The sequence below is a fragment of the Sturnira hondurensis genome, unplaced genomic scaffold (genome assembly GCF_014824575.4).
Source record: "Sturnira hondurensis isolate 20B ecotype Veracruz unplaced genomic scaffold, ASM1482457v3 Scaffold0023092, whole genome shotgun sequence".
NCBI classification, from domain to species: Eukaryota; Metazoa; Chordata; class Mammalia; order Chiroptera; family Phyllostomidae; genus Sturnira; species Sturnira hondurensis.
In genome coordinates this window covers 133386-160073 of record NW_028095723.1, presented here as the reverse complement: position 1 = coordinate 160073, position 26688 = coordinate 133386, and the positions used below count along the sequence as shown (strand labels likewise).

At 35.0% G+C, this 26688-nt stretch overlaps 1 protein-coding gene across 6 annotated transcripts in view; it reads right to left on the bottom strand.

Annotated features, from left to right (window-relative positions):
• The window catches only part of PLS3 (plastin 3), a 104368-nt gene that overhangs the window by 9735 nt on the left and 67945 nt on the right, over positions 1-26688 (bottom strand). For 5 of the 6 annotated variants that reach the window (XM_037037371.1, XM_037037370.1, XM_037037367.1 and 2 more), the window contains exons 4-11: positions 18404-18567; positions 11102-11231; positions 10442-10574; positions 8556-8637; positions 7319-7484; positions 5048-5190; positions 2895-2921; positions 2544-2639 (exon numbers count right to left, since the gene is read on the bottom strand). In XM_037037371.1, coding sequence (XP_036893266.1) covers positions 2544-2639; positions 2895-2921; positions 5048-5190; positions 7319-7484; positions 8556-8637; positions 10442-10574; positions 11102-11231; positions 18404-18567 — 941 coding nt within the window. The remainder of the gene's footprint in view (positions 1-2543; positions 2640-2894; positions 2922-5047; positions 5191-7318; positions 7485-8555; positions 8638-10441; positions 10575-11101; positions 11232-18403; positions 18568-26688) is intronic. The other variant, XM_037037372.1, reaches the window with a different exon arrangement.

Genomic DNA, 26688 nt, shown 5'->3' with positions numbered 1-26688 from the left:
AAAGACCCACAGGGGATTAGAATGTACACAAGCGCACCCAAATGAGAATCAGCACCTGGGAAGGGCCCAATTCGCTTGTGGGTAGTGGGGGAAGTGACTGAAAACTGGCAGGGAGCAGAGCAAGCAGCACTGTTTCCTCTAGGAACCCTCCCCCACATAGTGTCACAATGCACTGACTTGGGTTATCCTGTCTTGGGGAACACCTAAGGCTCTGCCCCTTACTACGTAACAGGCATGCTGAGACAAAAATGGCCCAAATGGAAGAACAGATCAAAGCTCCAGAAAAAATACAACTAAGCAACAAAGAGATAGCCAACCTGTGAGATGCACAGTTCAAAACACTGGTAATAAGGAAGTTCACAGAATTGGTTGAATATGGACCCAAATTAGAGGAAAAAATGAAGGATATGAAAAGTAAAATAAAGGAAAATGTACAGGGAACCAACAGTGATGGGAAGGACTCAAATCAAGGGTTTGGAGCAGACAAAGCATTAAACCAGAACAGAATGAAGAAACAAGAACTCAAAAAATGAGGAGAAGCTTAGGAACCTCTGGAACAACTTTAAACACTCCAACATCTGAATCATAGGGGTGCCAAAAGTAGAAGAGGAAGAGCAACAAATTGAAAACTTATCTGAAAAAATAATGAAGGTGCACTTCCCCAATATGACAAAGAAAATAGACTTTCAGGAAGTCCAGGAAGCTCAGAGAATCCCAAAGAAGTTGGACCCAAGGAGTAACGCACCAAGGCACATCATAATTACATTAGCCAAGATTAAAGATAAGGAGAGAATTTTAAAAGCATCAAGAGGAAATAGATAGTTACCCACAAAGGAGTTTCCATTAGACTATTGGCTGATTTCTCAAAAGAAGCCTTGCAGGCAAGAAGGGGCTGGAAAGGAGTATTCCAAGTCATGAAAGGCAAGGACCTACACCTAAGATTACTCTATCCAACAAAGCTATCATTTAGAATAGAAGAGAAGATAAAGTGCTTCACAGATAAGGTCAAGTTAAAGGAGTTCATCATCACCCAGTCCTTATTATATGAAATGTTAAAGGGCCTTACCTAAGAAAAAAGATAAAAAATATGAACAGTAAAATGACAACAAACTCATAGCTATCAAAAACTGAACCTAAAAACAAAAACAAACTAAACAAACAACTAGAATAGGAACAGAATCACAGAAATGGAGATCACATGGAAGGTTATCAGTGGGGAGTAGGAGGGGGATAGAGGGGGGAAAGGTACAGAGAATAAGTAGCATAAACAGTAGGTAGAAAATAGACAGGGGGAGGTTAAGAATAGTATAGGAAATGTGGAAGCCAAAGAACTTATATTACAGGTGGCAAACACAAGGTCCGGGGGCCAAATCCGGCCTTCCACCATTTTTGATCTGGTCCAGCATCTTATTTCTACCTGGTGGTAGTGCCAAGCTCCAGTTTAACTCTTAAGGAGTAGTTACATTTATACAGTCCTAAAATTGCGTTTGGCCCTTTGAAGGCAACTGCAAGGCTGATGTGGCCCCCAGTGAAAATGAGTTTGTCAACTCTGACTTATATGTATGACCCATGGACATGGACTAAAGGGGGAGAATGCAGGTGGGGGTGAGTGCAGGGTGGAGGGGGAAAAGTGGGGGTACGTGGGACAACTATAATAGCATAATCAATAAAATATATTTTTTTAAAAAGGAATCAGAATGAGTTGGTATACTGGTGCCGTTTACCCAGGCACCAGATTCCCTTAGTGTACAAGATGATGCTCATTTGTAGCAAGAGTAACCTGAGCCAAAGAGTTTCATATTTAATATACAGGCAGAAATATAAGCAAACAAGTCTGTTACAAATTCATTTCTAGTAAGGGCAGTGTAAACAGTTTAGCTAGTGTAATCCACTCAATCCTATTTCTTAATAGGGTAGAAATACCAATTACTAAGGATAGTAGAGAGCATTCCATATCTAATAGGTACAAAGAATGATAGGATCCTAGAAAGTTGATGCTGATTGGTCTAGTCCAACTCCTTACTTTGTGGATGAATAAAGTGAGATACAATTTTGGGAAGGAAGTAGTCCCAGATCATTGAACAAATTAATAATGTAACTAAGGTACATAATCCATGAGAGTAATTTCTTAAATTGTTATTTCACAGATCATGAGTTTGTAAACATATTCACATTGTTCTCAACATAGGAGTAATAGATGCATATATAAATATGTAGTCATTAAATCTATCACTGTGATTATAATCTAAGTATTCAAAGGTCAGTCTCTAGTACTTATTTCCCCAAACTTGCTTTGAATATTTTATGCCATCTATTATAAACCAATACCAACATAATTATGGAATTCAATAATTAACTCTGAAAATATATCAAAGCTAGTCTTTCTGCCTCTGAATGACAAGTACAGCAATTTTAAAATAATGTTAAAATTACACTTGAAACTGTCAATACCACCACATACAATCATGAAGATTCTTGTATTTATAAGAAGTTGACAATAATTTTGTAAAATTATAAAATTTAAAAGAAACACCTATACTTACATTGAAACCTGACATGTTAATATCTATCCGTGGTTCATCTTCCTTTTGTCCTTTTGGTGCAATTTGATTGAGAAGATGGAAATAGGCTTTGGAATCCTACAAATGAATTGAAAACGTCAGTGAAATCACATTTACAAAGAATGATTGTATCCTACTGTCCCATTTTTTGAAGGATATTTGCACTGAATTTTATAAGAATACATGGCACAATTCTCTTTTAATTTAACAGATCTTTTCCCCAGAAAAGGATCTTGTCTTATGTCTGCCTTGAACCTGGATTTTGTCATAATTTTACAATTTATTAAAGTTATCAATACAATAATGCTAGTAACCACATAACTAGTTCTGTACCTTCACTGAATTACTGAAGTCAATAAGCTTGGTAGGTTAAACAAGAAAGATCAGTGGGAGAGTAGAAATCCAGGAAGCACAGGGAAAAGAAAAACAAACAGGTTATATCATTAAACAGTACAATACATACTATACCCTATGAAAAGAGATTAGCTGTGTTAAAGATGTATGTGAGTGTAAATTTAAATGAAAAAAATTGTAAATGAACAACACTTCAGCTGGTGAAATAACATTTAACCCTTTATGATGGGAATACACTTAACCAAAAACAAGTGTTTCCACCACTCTCTTTTTGTTTTGAACTCCTGAACTCTTTCAGCACTTGATCATTTTTACTTGAAATCCCAATTCCTAAAACAAAGTGTTATTGCTTGTATTAGGGGTAGGCTGGATGAATTCAGGCTGTGTGGACAGCCCATAGAACATAGCTTGAAAACCATATACTAGCACAAACACTTAATAGGGGTCTTCAACACACATATCAAGTAAATTCTGCCTCCCTGGGATACCAGAGGATAGGAAGTAGAGTCAAGATGCCTTAATCCTGCTATGTCAGACTACTTTCCCAACTACAATAGTTTACTGTTCCTGGGCCTTGACAGTCCAGATAGCCTGTGAAGGACTGTTCCTCATAGTAAGCTCTGCAGACCATGTGCAACCTCTGGTATGTTGTTTAGAATGTCAGTTGCTGGATCCAACCCCATACCTACAAAATAGGAGTACTCTCTGGGAGCTACCCAGAAAAGCTGCACCCTAAGCAAGCTACCCAAGTGAGTATGATATCCAGTTCCCTAAATTATTCTAAGCATGGGGATAATCAGGTGAGCCAAAGCCATTTCAAAGCAATTCATGAAATGCAAAGCCAGATCCTACAAAGGATTTTCCTCCTTCTGGTAGTATGTGCCGGCCGTGATAGTGCTCTCATTTATATTACCTAAGAGTGCGGAAAGAATACAAAATCTAATCCTATGCATTTGAGAAGAGGTAAAGAACAGGCCCAGCAGAGTCTATTTACTATACTGAAAAGTGCTTTGCAGATGAATACAGCTAAATTGGAAATTCCTTTTCACATTACTGAATAATTCTTTGCTTTCAAAAATTCAAAGCAGGCTTCAGATTTAAATAAAATTTCTTTTTTGTACATGTAAAATATGTCCTAGAATATAAAATGTACTTACAAATGGTTGTCAGAAATACATCTAATGCATAAAGTATAATATACTGGGCCAAACACATTGTGTGAGTTAAAAGAAGGGGTGGGGCTAACTGGTCTGATAATTTGGGGACCATCTGTAATTTTCACATTTGAAATCATTAGTTCAAATAGCTCATTACTTCCTCTTACCACTGAACAAATTGATGTGACCATAGCCTAGTGCTTTCATAGCCCTGTAGGTCAGTGACACCTGGTAAATATCCTCCAGTTTGCTCCCTGTATCCCAACATCTGGATTTGAAAGAGTCCAGACAGTTAATGAGAATTCCATGATTTTTGCTATGATAATTTTGGCCCTCTCTCCTTGAGAAGCCAAGGACACCATGTTACCAATGTCTCCTTCCCTTGATAGTTTTCCCCTGCTGTACATGGCAAACAGTGAGCTCCAGAATTCTATTCAAAACAAGGAATCTTTGGAGGTTGTTTATGTGCCAGGTGTTGTGTCAGAGGTAGACTTAGTGGGAGGGCACAGGGCAAGGGCCAAGATAGGAGGCACAGACATATATAAGAGCTCATTGGTACACTCAAGAACTCAATGTCTAAAGGTGAGAGCACACAATAGGAAAGGCACACAAGAAATGGGAAGGGGAATCTTGAGGCCCCCTCTCTCTTCTAGATCTTTACTCACTAGTGCACTGAGGCCTGAGAAAGGCAGTTAGAAATAGAATAGTAATGGCCCATTTTTAAAATATTCAATGTTTGACAGTAAGCAGAATATAAAATACTAGGACTATAATACTTTTACCCTTTTCCACAAAGGAGAAGCTACACTTGGTGTTCATGTTCCTCACTTGGCTCCTCTCTACTGAAATCTCCCATTGGGGCCAAGAAGCAATAAGACTTGGTGATAAACTGGTAGGATTTTATGTCTGTTAAACTGGGATGAAATTTTCAAGTCATTATATCCCCCCAAAGTGTTATGGTTCTTGGAACATTACCTTGATGTCAGCACTAAAGTTGTTGATTTTTTGCCAGCCCGAATTTTCCAAATGAAAGTTTGCCCATCTAAGCAGAAGCTCTTCTGGAGACAATTTCATAAGCTCCTCCAAAGTCTCACCATCTCGAAGTAAAGCAGCCAAGGCTGTAAAAAAAAAAAAAAAAAACGAACACATGACCAATATATTAGATGATAATGGTCATTACAAGTTCATTCTTTCAAATAAGAGAGGTCCAAAAACCAGCATGACATACTTTCAGATTTTCAGATACTCGTAATGTAACAAAAGATAAATATATAAGTAGAAAATTATAAGATGATACAGATAAAGACATTGTCTTATGAGAATACACAGCAAATATACAATATAATTCCCCCTTCTTTATTATTCTTTGCACTCCAAATACCAAATACATTGTAGCATTTAAGATGAGTATTTCACATTATATTACATATTTACATAAATTGTCTTTGTTTAACAATATTAAAATCAAGATTTGGGAGATTATATTTAAAATGGTGGAGACTTTTCCCTAACTTTTTATTTAAAGGAGCATAGAAACATTATGGTATTTACATTTAAGTGTAATTAATTAGCTCTTGAAGGGTTAAACCCTTTAAGAAGGGTTTTTAATGGAATATAATTCAACTTTACATTTTCTATAGCATCTCCCATGTAAAGGCTGTTCAATAGTTTTTGTTGTTGAATGTGTGGAAGAGGCAGAGGGGTGGTTTTGGTAAATATTTCTAGAGAAAATAAAGAGAACTTGGATATCTGCATGGACCAGCAATTTTCAACCTTTTACATCTCAAAGCACACATAAACTAATTACTAAAATTCTATGGCACAACAAAAAAATAATATTTACCAATCTGACAAAAAGATGTATAATTTTGATTCATTTGCACCAGACAGCTACTGTTGTATTGGCTGTGGTCATTATTTTTATTTGACAGTCTAGGGGAAAAGAGGTCAGTGCCCCTGACTAAATAGTTAGGTATTGCATGTTCTGAAGATTCTTGCTGTACACTGGCTGAAAGTTGTTGGCATACAGGATGGTTTAAATTTAAGTATTGTTTTATGAAGAAGTTGTGCAATCCTTATGCAATATTAATCTCCCATAAAATAAAGGAGATTTATATTGAACAAGACTGAAAGTGCCTGATTTCTGAAGAGGGATAAATAATACATATACTGGCAAATCTCATCTTTTATGGACTCCACTTCATGCCATGTCATTTTGGCACTGGGATTTTGGCAAGGAGAGAGATGGCACAATAATTTGTACAGAACCCTCCTTCTGTTCCTCATCTCTGCCAAGTCAAAGGCTAGAAAGGATCAAACAGCCTGACATCTATGCACCCAAGACCTTGTCAAAGATAAATCATTTGATTTATTACATGAGCCAATGAAATTTTATTTTGTTGTCTCCTTTTCCTTTTTCAATGGACTTCAACTCCTTTAACAAGACAAACACCACACTGGAGAAGGACAACAATTAAAAAAACTTTATTTGTCCAAATATAGGTACCTGTGACTGGATTGAAAGTGTAAGTACAATAAATTCTTGAAATGCAAAAGTCTTTATTAGATAAAAATGTACAAAATAAGACTCTTGACAAACATGAAACACTGAAATACTGTGAACCCCAAATATATATTCTTTTCCAAAAGTAACTAAGGATTGAAATGGTAATTTCTGGAATAAAATATGAATATTTACAGTGGTGCTTACAGGGAAAGGACAATGTAGTACTTTCTAGGGTCCCATGACAATTGTATTGTATATGCTTATACATTCTACAAATCCATGATGTGATTTTAAAACCTATGCTATAAAAAGGATGATGCTTCTGCTGGTTCAGGAAATATGAGACCATCGAGGGCAGGTTAGAATATTTTTAAGAGGTTTAAATCTATGATAGAATATAAATGAAATTAAAAATGATAAGAGATGGTGCACAGTGGAAGAGCTGAGTGTAAAGGGGTGGAGTTTGTGTGGACAAAAGAGAAAATAGATATTAAGTATGGAAAATGTAGAAAAGTTCCTTAAACTCTCTATGCTTTTGTGTTCTCATGGCAAAATGAATTCTAATGTGCCAAATGTTAAAGAAGTTATAATTAGGCTGTTTTCCTGAATAACATTATTGCATTACTTTATATTAACCCTAGTTGTCATCGAATCACCTCAATTAAGTGAGAATATGACAGTCTACATGACTAGAAAAAAAACATTAGACAACTTTCAAAATAACAAATGTATTCCGTTACCTTCATTTCTGCTTAATTCAATGTCAGCAAACAAACCGATCTTAATGATCTGCCAAAGCAGTCCCAAAACCAGATGAGGTTTCCCAGCCCGCAAATCCTCTGCACCAATGTTCACAACGTGACACCCAATGGCAGAAGCAGAGTTCAGTGCCAAGTTCAAGTTTTCCTGCAAGATAGCCAATTTACATACTTGCTTTTTAAAAATAATTTACATACATTTCCATTTTTTAGGTTTCTACTTCTCCTTCCTTTCACTAAAAATAACACTAAACTCAGAAATTAAAACCCTGCAGTAGTTTCAGCCACACGTGATCAACAGAAAACAAATTCTAGACATTGGTATTAAAAGCATAGCTAAAACAAATCTCAGCCTTTTATTGTTATTGCTTTTTCCAGAAGTCCATGGGAAATTACCTTGGTATTTATGTGATCACTTTGGAAATATTAAATTAAAAGGCTAAGTAACTAGGTTAAGTATACCCATGTAGGTTAGTGTCATATTTCTAAAAATATCTAATGAGAGGTCTACTGCATGTAGCTGAATGAATTCTAGAGGTTCTCAATCTTCACATCCTAAGAGGTGTCCTTGCCAGAGGAAATTTTTTTTACCTAATAGTCTAATACCCACTTAATGGAAAAGACAAATGTTCCATTCCTTAAATATACTAAGTAAGAGTTTAAATACAAGATGGGACAAAAGTAGACTTACAGTTGTAAGTATACTTACAGTCTATTCTTGTATTATTTTTACTATATTTTTCCATGCATAATGCGCTACAGTGTGTAATATGCACCCACATTTTTTGTGTACATTATACCCATGTATAATGCACATCCTTATTTTCCATAAAAAATTTGAGCAACAAAAGTGTATATTATACACAGCAAAATACGGTAATAATTGCATTATTTTTCCATAAGAACAACTGCAAATCTACTTTTGCCTTACCCTGTATGTTTGCCTATTTTTGCATGTTTGAACCACAATATGTAATGAAAAGAACATAGGGCTTTGGAATTAGACCTGGATTTGAACTTCAGTTCCAATATTAACCTTAGGCAAGCTCAAAAACCTTTCTGAGTCCCAGCTGTGTTCTCTGTAAAATCTGGATAATAATCCTGAACTCAGAGTTGTTGTAAGAATTACATGAGAAAATACAAGTTCAGAACCTACGGTCTATAGAACAGGTCCTCAAATAGTAGTTTCATAGAATACAATGGTTAGAACAATGCATACCTGAATGATGAAGGGTGTAAGCTTTTTCTTGTTGATTGCTCTTTCATCAATTGTATCAGGGACTGAAAGGTTGATCATTTTACTGAAACAAAATTTTAAAGTGAGTGGATTTATTTTTTTCTTTTCTATTGAATCTATTGGGGTAACATTGATTAATAAAATAATATAGGTTTTAAGTGTACAAATCTATGATATAGAGTTGATTTATTTTTGAAGAGTCTATAAATATTCACAAATATTTTAAAGCTTATTATATGATTCATAATCTGAAAAATGCAATATATGGCTTTTATCAATCACATATATGTATATAGCAAATTTTAATACAATTTTTTAAGATTTTTTAAAATTTATATATCTTTAGAGGGGAAGGGAAGGAGAGAAGGAGAGAAATATCAATGTATGGTTGCCTCTCGTGAGTCTCCTGCTGGGAACTGGCCTGCAACCCAGGCATGTGCCTTGACTGGGAATCGAACTGTGATTGTGTGGTTCACAGGCCCGTGCTCAATCCACTTGGGCTACACCAGCTAGGACATAGCAAATTTTAAAATGATCAAAATGTTTACAGTAGTTGGGTGACTTCTGAGTTGGGGATTGCAGTGTACTTTCTCATTGTATTTTACTTTTGCATTTTCACATACTTTTATAAAAATGAACATGGATATTAAAAATTATTGAATGTTAAAAAGATACAATCCCACAGCAAAATCAAATCTCTCCTAGATTATATAATTCACAATTAAAAATGCCATTTATCAACAAAGAGGTAAAAGGTAGTTGAGCAGGAGATTCTTTCATCTATAAAATATTTATTGAGTGCCTCAATGATGAGCTAAGAACACTATATTTGATGCTGGTAATATAGTGGTAAGAGAAAGAAAGGTTATTGTTAATTCGGCTAGAATCTGCAACTTATTAGAAAGAATCTTATGTGGTAGAAATTAGAGTTAGACTCTAAATTTAGAGTTAGACTCTAAAACTTTTGATATTTATAACATTTCCCTAAAACACCTTTTTAAGTATAAGAAAAATGATGCTATTTCTTTCTAGTCAAACACATGGGGAATTACTTCTTTAGCACTTATAAAAGTCAAAATAGGGGATATCTTACATTTTTAAAATCATTTTTCAAATAAGCAAAATGATCTTATTACAAAAGAGAATTTTATATATTATGTATCATATCCATTGCACTGTTCTAAGCACTCTAGATGTATGTAATCACTTAATGCTCACAACACCCCTGTGAGGAAAGTACAATAATAGAGATCAAAATAGATGAAAAGTGAAATACAATGGGGTTAGAATCTTTACTATAGCTCCACAGCTACTGAGTGGCAGTGCCTGAATATGAATCCAAGTAGACCAATTATATATGCTTTTAAGCCCTGTGCTACACTGCCTTTATAAATAGGAGCATCATCTGACAAAGCATTGATAATCTTATGTCATTTCTACCAAGATGCTGCTGGCTCAGGAGCAGCAGCAGTAACAAACACATTTTTCAGAAATAAGTAACTGGAGAGTAATAATTGAAGAGTAGCCTTTATTTTTTTTCTTTTGGAAGCTATAGTACTTTAGAATAAAAAGATACTGGCATACTTAAATCCAACAGAGTTGTCACGCTGGCTCAATGATGAGAAGAAGTCTGAAGCTGAAAGCTCCTTTATAAAGAGGCTTCCAGGCTAAATGATTGCATTTTAGATTCATGTTTTGATGGTACTTTCATGGACAGAGCTAGGGATGAAATAAAATGGCCAGAATCGAGATCATTTTCAATTCTAACTATTTCCCAAGATGATGCTGTCAAGCATCCAGAATCAAATACATCAATTACATGGAAAATAACTTAAGAAACTTCTATATAAAATAAGCCAACATCTTACCAAAGCACAATTCCATCGCCAACAGCCTTGAACAGGTCATCAGTATTTGGGTTCATTGGTATAACATGTCGGCAGTCAGGATCATTTTCCAAAGCTTTGTTTATCCAGTTAACAAAAGCATATTTTTCTTCCTCTAAAATTATGTCACATAATAAGAAATCAGTTCATACTCTAGGTTAAATAAGACTCCAAAGCATAAATAGTTGTTTAGTAATGCTGAACATTAATATGTCACAAACATGTAGTTATCCTCTTTGGAAACCCAGACACTTGAATATAACCTAGTGGCTATTAGGAATTATAAAGTTAACCACATAAAGTTAACAACAATTACAAAAAAAAAACCAACAGAGATAACCAATTCTTAGAGAATTTAGTTATGAAATGTTTTTAAAATTATCTTTATATTACTGTAAAACTCTATTATAATGAAGCTTGTCATTGTACATAGTGTATCATGTCTCTTGCAAGCTCACAAAGCCATAAAATAAATACCTACAGATGCCTTTAAGGCAAATATTAGTTGTAAGTCCAAATACATGTCTCAAAGGGCTTCTGTGTTCTTAATTAGGAGGCAGTTTTTTTAGAGACCCTCCTTGACATTATAGCAAGCACCCTACTTAGTTCATTGTGTTAACTTAATGTACATGAAACTCTTACCTGAGTAAGAATGCTGTGTTCCTTCACTGGAGAGCTCTGAAGTTCCTCCCAGAGCACAAATCCCTTCTTTCCTGTTGATTGCTTTGCGGAAGGTTTTAGCAATATCACTACTTTTCACCTCTTGGAAAATCTATTAATTAAAATATGTTGTTGATTCACAATTAATTTTATATCAGGCAGAACAATAAGCATGTTTATCTTCTCTTATAAGCTGATAACTTAAAATTTCCCCCATATGTGATGAGAGTTAAAAAAATATGGAGAACTGGGCTTCAGTTTTTAAAATGATAAACAAGTGCTACAGTACTGCTATTGAAAATGAAGCACCAGAAAGTCAACTGCACACACTTGTCAAAAACATTAAGTGCCACATGCAGTGAATCTGCTTTAAGCCGAAAACTAGTGTGGTTCAAAGACATAGGTAAATCTGTCAAGTTTCTGTGAAAAGGGAGGCTTTGTTCTTTTCTGGAGAGAAAAGGTTGAAGGATCCCCCTTCTTTAACCACAATTCTTGTACAAAAAAAGATGAAAAGTTATGACTCAACCAAAAAAAAAATTATGGGTGTGATAGAGGTAGCTCAGTAAAAGTTTGTTCAATCAAAATGTATAGCATAATAAGGTGAAAAAGTGTGTTAAGTTGGCAGTAATAGATGACAATTGACAATAAACACAGAAAAGAGGCTTTTCAGTGATTGTTTTGTTGTACATTTATAAAGTCCAGCCTCCCTGCACAACAGGAAAATAGCTAACAAAATGAACTTCCAAATTCTAATTGTCCAAGAGAAGGTTGTATCAAAGCAAATGCCACACCCTACTCCAACCACTTGGTTGAATGAATTGACATTCTAAAGGACTGTCTATATATTTCTTAAATACTGGAATTTGCCTAATGCTAAATTTCTTCCTGATCTACTAATGTGCATGGCTAAATTAATCACTGCCAGTAAAACAAAAGCATGATGTGGTATCTCCATAAAAGTTTATTTAAAAGGTGCTTAGAGCACTTAAGTGCACTTATCAAAAAAAATGACAGCCCTAATGAAAAAGTTACTGAACACACAGAAAATAACTTGAAGGTCTTTAGCATTACTGCATTACTGATAAGTATATTCTCTCACACACATAGAATAGGGTCATTTCAGGTTGTATCTGGGAATGCAAGCATGAGTAGAAGCTGAAATCTAGCCCATGCTTCACTAACCAGGCCTGCCTTACGTCTTGCACTAAGCTGTGGAAGGCAGATAGCAGGAGTGCCTTTTCGCAGTTACTCTTTCTAGGGTGGGCATCTTTTTGTAATTAATCCACCTAGGAAGCAACTTTTTATAACAGAAAAGTTGCTACTGGTGTTATCAGTGCCCCTATCACAAAGTCATCTTTTCCTGTTACTTTTCTTATATGCTGACTTTCCTTGGATTTATAAACCCAATTTTATATAGAAAAATAGTAAGCAGTAAGTTTTACAAAATTAAGCTTACTCAATTTCTATAGCTGGGATTTTGTGCTATTCCTGTAATTTCAAAGGCAGAATTTTAGAATGGATGTGGGTATGTGGGAGGTGGTATCTCTATCTGTACACCTATGAAGGCACCCCCATACACACTGACTGCTCTAAATACTGCACACAGCCAGTGACATCACTATCCTTTGTCTCTGGTTTCCTTGACTCCTGTAGTGTGAAGCATACACATGCACTCTGGGTAATTTTCAAATTATTAAAATAATTTTTACTTATATTATGATTTTTTAGAATTTTAATTTTATTCAGTTTACCTTAACTTACAAGTTTATACAACAAAATGGCTACCTGGGAGTGTAGCTGCCTTAATTGTGATGCATTTTGTTCCTATAACTCTTTCATTTACACCTATTATTTTGGCTCAGTGAAAAACCAATATTCAGCCCTGACTGCTGTGGCTCAGTGGTAGAGCATCACCCTGTGAACTGAAAGGTCCCCATTTCAATTCCTGGTCAGGGTACATGCCTGGGTTGTGGGCCAAGTACCCAGTTAGGCAAGAGGCAACCAACCGATAGATGTTTCTCTCAGGCATCAAATCAGTGTTTTTCTCTTTCAGCCTCCCTTCCCCTCTCTCTAAAAACAAAGAAATAAAATCTTAAAAAATATTTATTTTTTACATTTTTAAGATTTTATTTACCCACCTTTAGAAACAAGGGAAGGGAAGGAGAAAGAGAGGGAGAGAAACATCAATGTGTGGTTGACTCTCATGTGTCCCCCACTGGGGACCTGGCCCACAACTCAGGCACATGCCCTGACTGGGAATCAAACCAGTGACTCTTTGGTTCACAGACTGGCACTTAATCCTCTGAGCCACACGAGCCAGGCCAAAATCTTAAAAAATATTTTAAAAAAGAAAAAATATTCATTATTCTACCTCATTCTGAAGTCTACTTCATTTAGTAAACACATTGTACAGTAAATTAAAATCTAAAATGTGTACATTTCCTCATGACTAACATACCAGCAATCACTGGAATGACAAAAAGTGTCTGAAATGTTACTGCCTCAGAATGACATATGAAAAGTTATTTTTCTTACTACAAATACTTTTGCATCAAGGATCACTTGCTTTCAAAAATTAGAAAACAACCTAATATTTCCATGATCACAATTTCAGCAGAAAAATAAATCTAAATTTATATACATCATGGAAAAGAGGAATGATATAAACAGTAGTGGTGGCAGTAGTAGTAGTAGTAGTAGTAATAACAATAATAAAGAATGCTGTGAAATATTATAATGCAATTACTAATACAGGTCTAATTAAACTTCAGATACTTGGGAATGATATTCAAACGTGCAATTATATTAGTTAATTTTTTTCTATAGCTACTTATTCATATTTATTTAAAATTTTTTATTGTTCTTCAAGTACAGTTTTCTGCCTTCCTCCCACCCCTCCCCAGCACCCTACATTAATTAATTTTTAATTGTCTTAGAAAAATTACATGACTGTCATTTTCTTAACATTTTCTCAAATTATTACAGCCAAGCTCAGCTTTTCAGTTTTATAGTATTTTCCTCTGTCCTTTAGATTTAAAACACTAAAAGATAACAGATAATTGAAGATTTATGTACATGTAAAATTGATTCACTACACAAGAATATGTATTTTATTTGCTATTTTAGAAAAGAAATTGCTGGTGTAGACGACAAAGCCATTTGAATATAAGCCTAGGCTAACAATGATCTCTGAAATCAGAGATAACATAAGGCCCAACTACTGTGCTAGAGACTTCTCAGTGAATATTTTCAAAGCTGCCCATTGTGATTCCAATATGCTCACTATTTTGTGCTATTTTCCCTGAAGAGGAAGAACTTGTTTTATCATGTGTTAAGAAACTCCTGGTGTACACTGCTCACTCTGGGTATATACATCTTTTTCAGTTTTTTTAATGGAATATACAGGGTCTGGCTCAAATAATGCTCCCATTTAATTACAAAATCTTTTATTACAAAATCATAAGCATGTAGTTTTGTAACATAATAATATCACACTCAAGCACGCCATTTTAGGTGACACATTCAAATTGAAACTATAAGTTATGATACCCATATTATTACCCTACAAACCATACTCAAACCACACCAATAGGTGTTACTTCTATTGGACCCCGTATATGTTTCTTATTCATTTTAGAAGTTCCATCTCCTTTCTAGCTCAGGACAGAACTAGTGGCTAAACCAAAAAGTCCAGAGGCATAGAAATTAAGAAGGAAGTATTTCAAAAAGAATTGAAAAAAAATATTGACTAGCTTCCAGTGTTTGAGGCTTGTTTTCAAAGTAGCAGGTTTAAATGTGTACTTGGGCTGTGGTGCGGCAGGGGGGGAATCTGTTGTAGGCCTAAACTTAGCAATAACATGAAAAGAATACTGCTCTTTAAAAAAAGAAAGAACTACCAACAACTAACACCTATATAGCATTTGATATATGCCTAGCACTGTTCTAATCATTTTATTTGATGTTGGAGTAGAAGTTCTCCAACAGGTCAATGACTTGTTACCACTAAGCAAAAGCAAGCTTCTCACTGTGAAAATAAGAATTTAATACACACACCTGTGCTGAAAGAACTTAATGCCTTGCCGTTTTTTTTACAGGTACAAGAAAAAAAACAACTATTATCTTTTTAAAAATAACATTTTAAGTATAAAAGCCCAGTAATATAATTTTGAAATACTTACAAGAAACAAAATCAGCACATCAAATTTAATTTTAACATTTGAGGTTTACATGTAATTTGGGGACTCTGCTTCATATGTATTCTACTAAGTAATAAAGGGCTATTGTTTGTAGTCTGGTTTGCAATTAACATCCCTTAAGCAGTGATTTAAATGAAAAACAAAATGCTACCATGCAACAACAAGTTTATTTTTTATTTTCTTATGTTAATACCTGACAGGAATAGCTTCCTCTTTCTCAGATAACTAAGATACACACATGTGACAACTTGTAAGCTGTTTCATTGATGACAAAGCAGATGAGAGTGAACAAACATTTGGTTAAATGCCCATGTTTTTTTCAGTACAGTCATGGTGGTATCATTTTGAAACTTCAGGCAGGTTATTTTTATTGTCCTTCATATTTCAAATTTCTTGAATAGAAGGAAGACAACTAGAAAAGGCCACTAATTCCCTGTGTAATGTTGGGCAAGTCACTTCCTTCTTCAAGAACCCAGGTTATTTTTTTAATTTGAAAAATAGACTATAAATGTATTGATTCCTTCTTATTGTAAAATGCATATTTAAACAAAAATGTCCCTGTTAATATTTTACTTTAAAAATCCCTGGTGATGTCAAAATTAGTGTGCATGTTACTTTTTGACAATATATTAAGGTAATCACACATTCTCTGTTAAAGGCTACAAACAGCTGTGTGGAATCTGCAGTGTTTCAAAATCTAGAAAATTGTTTCCCTAAGGTTATTTTTCTCAAAGTTGGTTTCATAATTTTATCTTTAACAATACTGGCACACTGCAAAGCTTAATGATTTAAGTCTGTTCTTTCTAGATTCAAAAATTTTAAGCAGCAAATTATATTTTAAAAAACCCAATCACAGTTAACTACTGCTTTAAACTGCCTTAAATTCACAATTAAACATGCAATTACAAAGTGAGCAAGTTATATCAAAGGACATGCAAGTATTCATATTGCAAGTCAACTGCAACTTACTATTGAACACAGAATTCAAAACAAAAGCCTTTGGCAGTAACTGGAGAGAAAAACTGTGGGGAGGAAATCAGTATTTCAAAAGGAGATGGCAAGAACTACATCATTATATTTATGACACGTTTGTATTTTTAAAACAGTAACAACACCCCTGCCCCCAAATGCTATCAGCTGAGTAGACATCATTCCATAGTCAATTTGCTTTTTGAACTCTTATGGTGCTCTTAAAAGGGTTTAATCCTGATTGGAAGAGAACATATCAGAATTTCAGTTTCTGTGGTTACTGATAGGGTATACGATATCATTTCAGGTATCTTGGGGCAAAAACAAACCATAAAAAAGGATAAGAAGGCTAGAAAGTTTGTGATAAATATTAGGCACTAATTAGCTATTTGCAAATATTGTTAGGAATGCCCAATTAGATCTAGTCAAACTCAGTCTTAATAATAAAGACAAAATCCTAAGGGTGTTCTTTTTTGACATTCAATATTATTTTGTATTAGTTTCAGTTGTACAGCATAATGGTTAGACAATTATATACTCGACAAAGTGATCCCCTTGTAATTCAGGTACCTACCTGTAATCATACATAATTATTACAATATTGCTGACTATTCTTAAGGATGTTCTTAATTGAGGAAAGAGGTGACAGGTATTCTTTTTTTTTATTTTAGAGAGGCAGAGAGGTAAGAGAGAGGGAAAGGAGAGGAGAGAGAGACAGAGAGAGGGAGAGAGACAGAGACAGAGAAACAGAAGCATTCATCAATTTGTCATTCCACTTATTTATGCATTCATTGGTTGATTCTTGTATGTGCCCTGACTGGGGATCAACTTGCAACCTTGGTGTATCTGGATAATGCTCTAACAGAGTACCCGCCCAAGCAACAGCTATTCTTTAACACTGTATCTCAAATACTTTGTCAGTGAATATGGACTGAAAAATGGCACATGTCCAAAAATCTAGAATTTACTTGCTTGCACCTCAAATCATTAGGATTGAATAGTGAGTGCTGCCCTGATCTACTGGTCCGGCTCATTTAATTGGGCATCTTCCCTCAAAGCACAAGTTTGCTTGTTTGATTCCTGGTCAAGGCAGGTGCCTGGATGCCTGGGACATGCAACCCAATGGATGTTTCTCTGTCACATCAATGTTTCTTTCCCTTTCTCCCTCCCTTCCCATTTCTCTAAAAATAAGTAAATAAAATATTTTATAAAAATAGTGAGCACTACACATAATGCCCTCCAAACACTGGGTACAGAACAATGAACCAGATGCTCAGAGGGCAAAAAAATTAAGAAACCAGGCCCTAAACTTTAAGAACATTATTTTATGACATTAGAGAAGAGAATAACTTTTATTTATTTTACAATATTTTATCTATTTATTTTTAGAGAGAAAGGGAGGGAGGAGGGAGGGAGGGAGGAAGAGGGAAAGAAACACTGATGTGTAGTTGCTTCTCCCACACCCGCAACTATGGACCTGGCCCTCGACCCAGGCATGTGCCCTGACTGGGAATCAACCTTTATGTTCAAAAGGTCTGCAGGCCGGCACTGAATCCACTGAGCCACACCAGCCAGGGCAAGCACAGAAGAATTGTTAAATGCCTCTTCCAATGAACTAACAAGATGTGCTTCTAACTTTTAATTATCAAAATTATCATCCTAGAGAAAATGGTACAGCTAAATACTATCACAAGAGTAGCTAACATCTTTTTAATAGAATGTTCAACTCAGGAAACTTCCAAGACTGTGAGAAAGGGTGTATCATTAAAATTTGGGAGCACATTGTTCACTGAGGGAGCAAGAATGGGCATTTCAAGGATTTCATTTAGCACTTTGAAAAATGCCCTTTAATGAAGCCCCAAAGGAAACTGTTCACCTTATAAAGTAAGCAGTGTGTTATATCTTTAGGTCAGTACTCTTTTTCTCAATTCTTTTGGTAACATAGTGTAATGGCTAAAAGAACTAACTAAATTTAGTGGATACAATGATATAAATTATATTAGTTATAACAGTACTGATATATTTAGGAACTTAATAAGATGGTACTTATGGCTATATGATCCCACTAGACAAAGGAACAATAATTACTTGTAAAAATGGTGGATTTTCACATACTTACATAAACAAATTCATCAAAACTTATCTTTCCATCTTTATTTCTGTCACCATCCAGCATGAGTTTCTGAATAATTTCTCTCACTTTATATCCTGGTAACGGCATATTAGCTTCCTTGAAAAGCTCATGAAGTTCATAGTCACAAATAAATCCATTGCTGTTGAGATCTTTGTAAAAAGGAAGAGCAAACAAAAAAGGATAAAATTTTTAAAAGAAATAAATTAACATTATTTTTCTTCATTTGAAGCTGTTTATAACCTCACCTAAATACAATTTTGCCCTTCTTATTGTTTAGTATCTAAGGTTGTCTTACAGGGAAAAGCAAATTTTAACAGAAAGGGCAAGGTTTTATTTACATCAAGTATCCTTTAGGTTAAACAATGTATAAGTAGCTTTGCTTAAAATAGCAACCCAAATATTAAGAAGGCATAGTCATTTCATAAAATCAGTATTAAATCATTAAAAGAATTATTAATAGATTGGCCCTCGCTGGTGTGACTCAGTGGACTGAGCTCCCACTTGCGAACTGAAAGGTCACTGGTTCCATTCCCAGTAAGGACACATGCCTGGGTGGTAAGGCAACCACACATTGATGTTTCTTTCCCTCTCTTTCTCCTTCCCTTCCCCTGTCCCTAAAAAAAAAATACATAAAATCTTAAAACATAAAATAGATTATATACCAATAAAACATTGACATGGTATTAAAACAATTTCTAATATAGCTATTTTGGCCTCTTATGTTCCTATTCCTCCCTTAGCCTACTAGAATAGTTTTATGAATTAGTGCTGATTATATTACAAAGCACACCTGAAATTAAACTAACATCTTCAATGCCAATTTCTTAGGAGTTAATCTAAGTAAACATTTGTCCAAGACAAATATAGAGTTCATAAAAATAATTGGAGTTCTGAGTAATGTGTTTACTATGACTATAAATAACTATTTGTGTGTGTGTGCTACTAGACTTTTAGTAGAGTATGTATATCTCAGTACTAATGATGCTTAATCTGAAACTGCTAAATTTAAAAAAAACTGATCAGTGACAAAAAGTTAGTTTAATGAGACAGAGAGCTAATGTACTGAGGGTTGCAATCACTTGAACATATTTTTTTCTTAATAAAGGAAGTTTGACTTTCACCAGCAATTTCAAATTCCTACTGTTCAACAGTGCTTTTTATTCCTTATGTTCCCAGTCATTCTCATATATAAATTTAATTAGTATAATAAAAGGAAACAATCTGAATAAAGAAATGACCCAAGATGATCATGGCACTATTAAAAAATGTTTTGTGAATAGTTAACCTATTACTAATGTAATCTGTTTTTAACATTACTTAAAAATTCTGCCCTGGCTGGCACACCTCAGTAGACTGAGCACCAGACTGCGAACCTAAGAGTTCAGCAAGTCTTTGATTCCCAAGTTAGGGCACATGCCTGGGTTGTGGGCCAGATCCCCAGTAGGGGGCATGTGAGAGGCAACCACACATTAATGTTTCTCTCTCTCCCTCCCTTCCCCTCTGTCTAAAAATAAAAATAATAAAAGCTTTTAAAAAACCACAAAACCTCTACCAGACACTGTTCTTAGGATTGGGGATACTGCAACCAACAGAAATCTTGCTGTCAAAGAGCTAACATTCTAATGACAACTAATAGGCAAAAATAACATTAAGTATGCATATAAGATATAATATAAGTGCTATGGAGAAAAACAAAGCAAGGGATTAGACTAGGGGTCAATTTGCTCCACCTCATCCAGGGGACATTCAGAAACTTTTAAAGATATTTTTGATTGCCACTTTGAGGAAGTTGTATTTACATGAAGACTTACTTGAGGTAGGGTGCAAATCATATGGATATCTGGAGAAGAGATTGCAAGTAGAGGAAATAGCAAATGCCAAGTCTGTGATGTAGAACTAGAACACTGTCTAGTGTGTTTAGGGAACAGAAAGATCCAGTATGACTTGAGCAAAGTGAGCAAAGGGGAAAGTGAGAGATGAGGTTAGGGAGGTGATCATAAAAGCTCTTAAAGGCCATGAAACATACTTTGGACTTTAATCTAAGTATTATCTAAATGTAATTCATATTGGCCAATTTTTGCTGATTATTAAAATATTAAATATCCTGTATGAAACTATTCCCCCAATGCTTTGAAGGCTGAAGAAATTCTATGTTTAATTTTAATGACATATATTTAGAGTCAAACAAATATTCTTATAGATGACTACACTTTAAATCTATTAGTTAAAAATACATATGCTTTTAAAACATCATCCCAGACTACTCAACACCTCTGAAAATCACTCACATTTCCCTCAAGGTAAAACACTTAATTCCCCCAGGGTACATCTTCACTTTCTTTAATTTGAGTTTATACAAAGGTCATACATCAAATAGTACATTAGTAAAGCATTTATATGTATAAGTCAATCCAGCAACATCTGCACAATCACTAAAAAGAACAAAGTAATCCACAGGGTACTGCAGCAGGCTTTTAGCAGCTTTTGGTGAATGAAATCCTTGGGTTTCAATACACCTTCTCCCATGCATATACTGATATGTTTCTCCCATTTCTTTAAACAGTAAACATTGAGCTCACTGCTAGTGTGGCACAGTGGAAGATACACAGCATAGTTTAAAGGACACACCAGTGAGAGTAATGTGATACAGGACAGAATTTCATCTTGGCTACTAGTTTGCACAATTTATCTCTCCAGGTCTTAGTTTTCTCATCTGTAAAAGGAGTGCTTTGGATCAAATGATCTCTAAGGTCCCAGTTTGGCTCTAACACACCCTGCTTCTAAATTCAATATACACAGGACTTCACAAACCACACATACACACAATTTTTTCAAAATGAGGTAAAATACTAATACATATTAAAAACAAATACAGAGCAATATTCTGATCATTGCTATACCATATTATCTACATAAATAGTCCTTTATTTTTCTGAGACCTTTATTAAAGGAGATACCTCATTCCTTGCAAGTATCAAAACTTTGTCCATTTTGCCCTGGCTGGCATGGCTCAGTGATTTAGTGCTGGCCTGCAAATCAAAGGATCACTGGTTGGATTCCCGGTCTAAAGCACATGCCTGAGTTGCAGGCCAGGTCCCAATTAGGGGCGACATGAGAGGTAACCACACATTGATGTTTTTTTCCCTCTCTTTCTCCCTTCCCCTCTCTAAAAAATAAAATAAAATAAATAAAATCTATTTTAAAAGAAAAAACTTTGTCCATTTTAACAATTTCTTATAGAAAAATATTTTAAATATATTCTACTTTTCTCTGACTTCTGAAATGATGTATCTAAGCATAATTTACCTTGTTATTGACTCCAGTTTAGACCTGGCATATAACAGGTATTTCATTGTTCTTTTTGTATTCTCAGTGATATAATAGAAGCAGATGGTAGAGATGTTGAAAAATAAATATTGGAGAACTATAATGAATTCAAAGGTACATGAAAACCAAGGCCCTGATAGTGTAGTCTATCTGGCAGTTTATTCGAAATAGAGGTGTAAGCAATGGGGAGAACCACCACTTGTGTGAACTGCCCTGAAATAACCTCTCATGTGCATTAATTAGGAGCTCAGTGTTGTGATTAAAAGATGCTAGGAAGTAACCACCCTAAAATATAACTAACATAAAATAACCACATGTGAAAACTACATTTTGAAATCAGAGTAGTAATAACAAATGCTTTTAGTAACTGACAGGAACATGTTAAAGTCGGGGAGGGTTGGTGGAACAAGAATTTGTCATTACATGGCAATTTATTATGTTGCAAGTCTCTTGATAAAGATTCTTCTAAATCTTTTTATCCCCCACCCCCATTACGTCACACAGTACCTTGCATATAATAAGCAATGGGGAAAATTCTTTTTGTAGTATCATTGATTCTCAAGTATTAATCAGGAAAAGAATGTTCTAATCTAATGAGCATTTTAAAAACAAAATTAAACAATGACAAAAAATACAGAAATATGACTACAAGACTAAATGGCAATTCCTTCAGGAAACCACAATGACAGAAATATCCCTTAAATAACATTCAATCTCATTCACTTTGTTCTCATCCTGTCCCCACCCAGCAGCCTTCAAATCTGTAATTTGGTTGTCTAAGTGGACACACCCACCAAGGAGTATCCAAGTAGACAACCAGTGGTAGTTGTCAGGTCAGGACCTCTTTCATGTTCGTAATGTAAAAACCTGTTTTACTTTATTAAGAGAGACTCTGTGATAAATTGAGTGCTGTATTTTGCCCTGTATAATGCACACTTTTTTTTCCAAACTTGTCAGGGAAAAAAAAGGATGCACATTATACATGGGTAGTTCCTGAAATACCCTGCATCTGTCCCTATGTTTTGTCATTATTTGTTACATAAAATTTCTTGTACCATAATATGTTTAAAAATAAATCCTGACATTGCTTTATAATACAAAAACAAGTATCTAAATATAAATAAATAATTGAATTAAATAATTAAAACAAAAAATTTTTCCCTGACAGTTTGGAACAAAACTGTGGGTACGCATTAGACACGGGAGCACATTGTACACAGCAAAACAGGATGCCTATTCTGTGGCAGGCACGGGACTAGATACCAGATACAGAAATTAATCAGGCAGAACATCCTGGTTTTTACTTGAAACCATGGCTTTAAAACCCAAAATTTTTGAGTCACCTGGAATACCTATCCTATATTTTTGCTGAGATGAGAAACGAACCTTTGAGTATATGTCATTCAGTTCTACAGATTTTAAAAGCTTTACCTATTCTGCTATTTCCCCTTATTTTTTCGATCTAGCTTTTACTACCTACCTCCTATAAAGGTATTTTTTTTCAGTTTGTATTTTCATTTTTAATTGAATTTATTGGGATGCCATTGGTTCATAAAACCATACAGATTTCAAGTGTACAACTCAAGAACACATCTTCTGCACACTGCACTGTGCACCCATTGGCTCAAAGGCATTTTAATGTTAGTGCTAATTAATTATATCAAGTTTTTTTGGATTTAAATTGTTTTATTTATTCATTTATTTATTTACTTTTAATTAAATTTATTGGGATGGCACTAGTTAATAAGATCATATAGGTTTCAAGTTTACATTTTTATGATACACGATCTGTATATTGCATTGTGTGCTTAAGCTCCTAAATCATATCTTTTGAAGAAAACAATTTCAATATGAGGGCAGAGAGAGACCAAAAAGGCAGCCTGCAATTAATTATACAAAATCTTCAGCTGGTAAAGTACTTGAAAGACAAAATTAGGTGCAATTATTTTTAAAGAGTTTTATGCTAATTTTATTTCCTATCCCCAGGAAATGCATGCACACACACACACACCCTTAAACAACATCTGAGATCTAATGTGATGTGCTTTGAAAGGGCAGAAAATGAGATAGCACAGTGGCATTTTAGAAAGCGTCCATCTTCATCAGTGACATTATTAAGCAGGAGCTCAATACTATGTTTGATGACAAACTTTTCCTTTCCTGAGTTTGATATAAACATCGAGAATTTAATAAACTGACCCAAAACATAGAGACCTAGATTGAAAATAGTTTTAACAACTGGAAACTAAAATCACAATCTTCTGGCAGGAAGGTAGTCCTTGATTTTCTCAAAGTGCAAATATACTGGAATTCCTTTCTGACTAATTTGCCACTTCTTTATTAACAATACATTGGGATGGAGTAGGACAGGTTCTGCATTTTGAAGCCTTCTGTTCCAACAATATACATTCAACCACCTGATAAGAAGGTATCATCATACAACCTGCATTATCTAGAACAATCTCAATGTTTCTGCAAGGACATACCTAAACTTGTTGGTCCAGAAAGTATGAGTACTACCAGTATACATTAATGGGAGGCAGGAACAAAGAAATTCCACCCACTAAACAAAGTTTCCACAGAAAGTAGAGCTAAATTTCAATAAATTGACCATGTTCTTCTTTTTAAAGAAAAATCATTACACTTAAAATAACAATCCCTAAGAGGCTCCCAATGCTGCACCAGAGAGGCCTGTCTTTCATAACAGTTACTGCATTATCAAGAAGGAACCAACTGCTGTAACAACACGCTCTCTCCCAGGTGTCTCTTCTCTTCTCTTCTCTTCTCCTCTTCTTCTTCTCTCTCTCTCTCTCTCTCTCCACACATGTAGGTTTACATCTGTATTTTGTTTTAAAAGGAACCTCATTATACTCTTCTGCCAAATATTATTTTAAATGCCAGTTAACTCTCTGAACACTCTCCCCCAAATAACCTTAAAGTAAATAAACTTATTATGCAGCCATGTTCCTGCAGAAGTTTGAATCACACCAAGAATGCATATCCTTAAAAGGAAATGTTTTCCCTCCCCTTGCATCCTGTTATTTAAGCTATTTTAAGTACTTGTCTGGAGAAAGCTGAGCCAGAATTCAAGTGGTTTTGATTTTAGCTGCTGTTTTACACTGCCCAGGTCCAGGTGGCACATGGAGCAATCTATCACTACAAACCCATCCTTTGGGGTGCTACTTGCTCTTATAAATCTGACAGTAAGAAAGACTGGGATTTCCTTTGACCCTCTTTCAGGTTGTGTGTGTGTGTGTGTGTGTGTGTGTGTGTGTTTTGCTTTAACCACCCTTGAATCTGTCTAAATCTAGTATTTCTCTTTATACAGAGGTTGCATATGTGTGTCCTCATCTGCAACACAGATGCAACCTCTTTTCTAACCCACTCTGGACAGTGCTCATTAGGACTTGAAGAAAAAAATAAAACAATGAAGTGCAGATGCACGTCCTTTCAGAAAACACGGTTTGTAAGTTCCATTTAGTTTAATCCATATCTTCCATAAAATTTTTGCACTTAAAGACAAAAGGAATTTAACAATAATGGATTTACATACATACACACACGACCTTGAATGCCCATGAAAGCACACAATATACTGATTTTAAATAGTTGGCCAAAACACTTGTGCAGAAGAATTTAGATTATATTCCATCCTAAGAACTAAGCAGTAAAGTCAAGCTTTCATTGGTATTAAAACTTTAGAAAAGGCAGCAGCTAAACATCTCCAGATGTTTAGCTGAACATAGATTTTGCCTTTCCTAGTTTACACCTTTTGAGGTAGCTCATTCTAGTAAATATAAGATGCACTTTAATGGGTCCCAGATAAAGGTAGAATGAAGGTTGCTAAGAGCTCATACGAATAGTAGATTCCCTGAGGTGGAGGTCAAGTACAGCTAACAGCTGAACAAGGTTAGAGAGCTGAAGACAGGCAATCAAAAATGTCTAACAATCCTTTTCCAACTCAAAATTTCCAGCAGTTGGACCATCATTTTCCATCTACTGCCATTTTTCCCACCTTAAAAATATATAGCTACCCATACACTCACATGAATGCATCCTCACACACATGTGCTCTTGCTTTCGTCCTGACACACCCACACTTTTACTTTTACACCCACACCTTCCACACCATCAATACATGGTTTTCAGACTATTTCAAGACATCCATTTGTAGTATTCCATCCATAACTAACCAGATGGCACAGTGAAAGAGCACCAGTCAGTTTATTTGGGGGGCTATAGTTTTTATTTTTGTCATAATTAAATAAATACACACCAAACCACCATGCTTCTTGTGGAATCACCCTGATGTAGTTTTTTATACTACAGAATATCAAGTAATTTGAAACAACTCAACTTCTTGAGATAAGAAAATCTGGTACTGCTACAATCATCATAACCAACGTTTTTTGGCTTAGTTTGGCAGGCAACCTCAGAGCAATATACCCACAATATTCCTAGTCATCTAAAAACTTTGTTATTCTTTTATTTCAAAACTGCTGAATTTGTTTTAAAAAATGAGGGGGGGGGGAGTGGTGGAATGAAGGGGAAGGGAGTAGTCAAAGAACATGTATGAATGACCCATGGACATGGACAATGGTGTGGGGATTGACTGTTGGAGTGGGGAATGGGGTGGGGAGGGCAAAGGGGGGGGATTAGGACAAGTGTAAGAGAATAAATGAAAATAAGTACAGTCTCGGTAGCTTAGGTGGGAAAAAAGTCAGATGCGTTAGCAGAATTAAAGACCAATCTGAAAAGACTTATGTTACAGGAATTTATCTTTATTACAAGTAATCATCCAAATGATCACTAGTTTCCAGAACAAGATTGTAAAAGGCATATTGTAGTTGATATATATTTACTTCTTAAGTGTTCTGAAAGTTTGACTTATTGTTCTTTAGAAAGAACTCAAGCAGCATTTAAATTAAAAGACAATTATTATG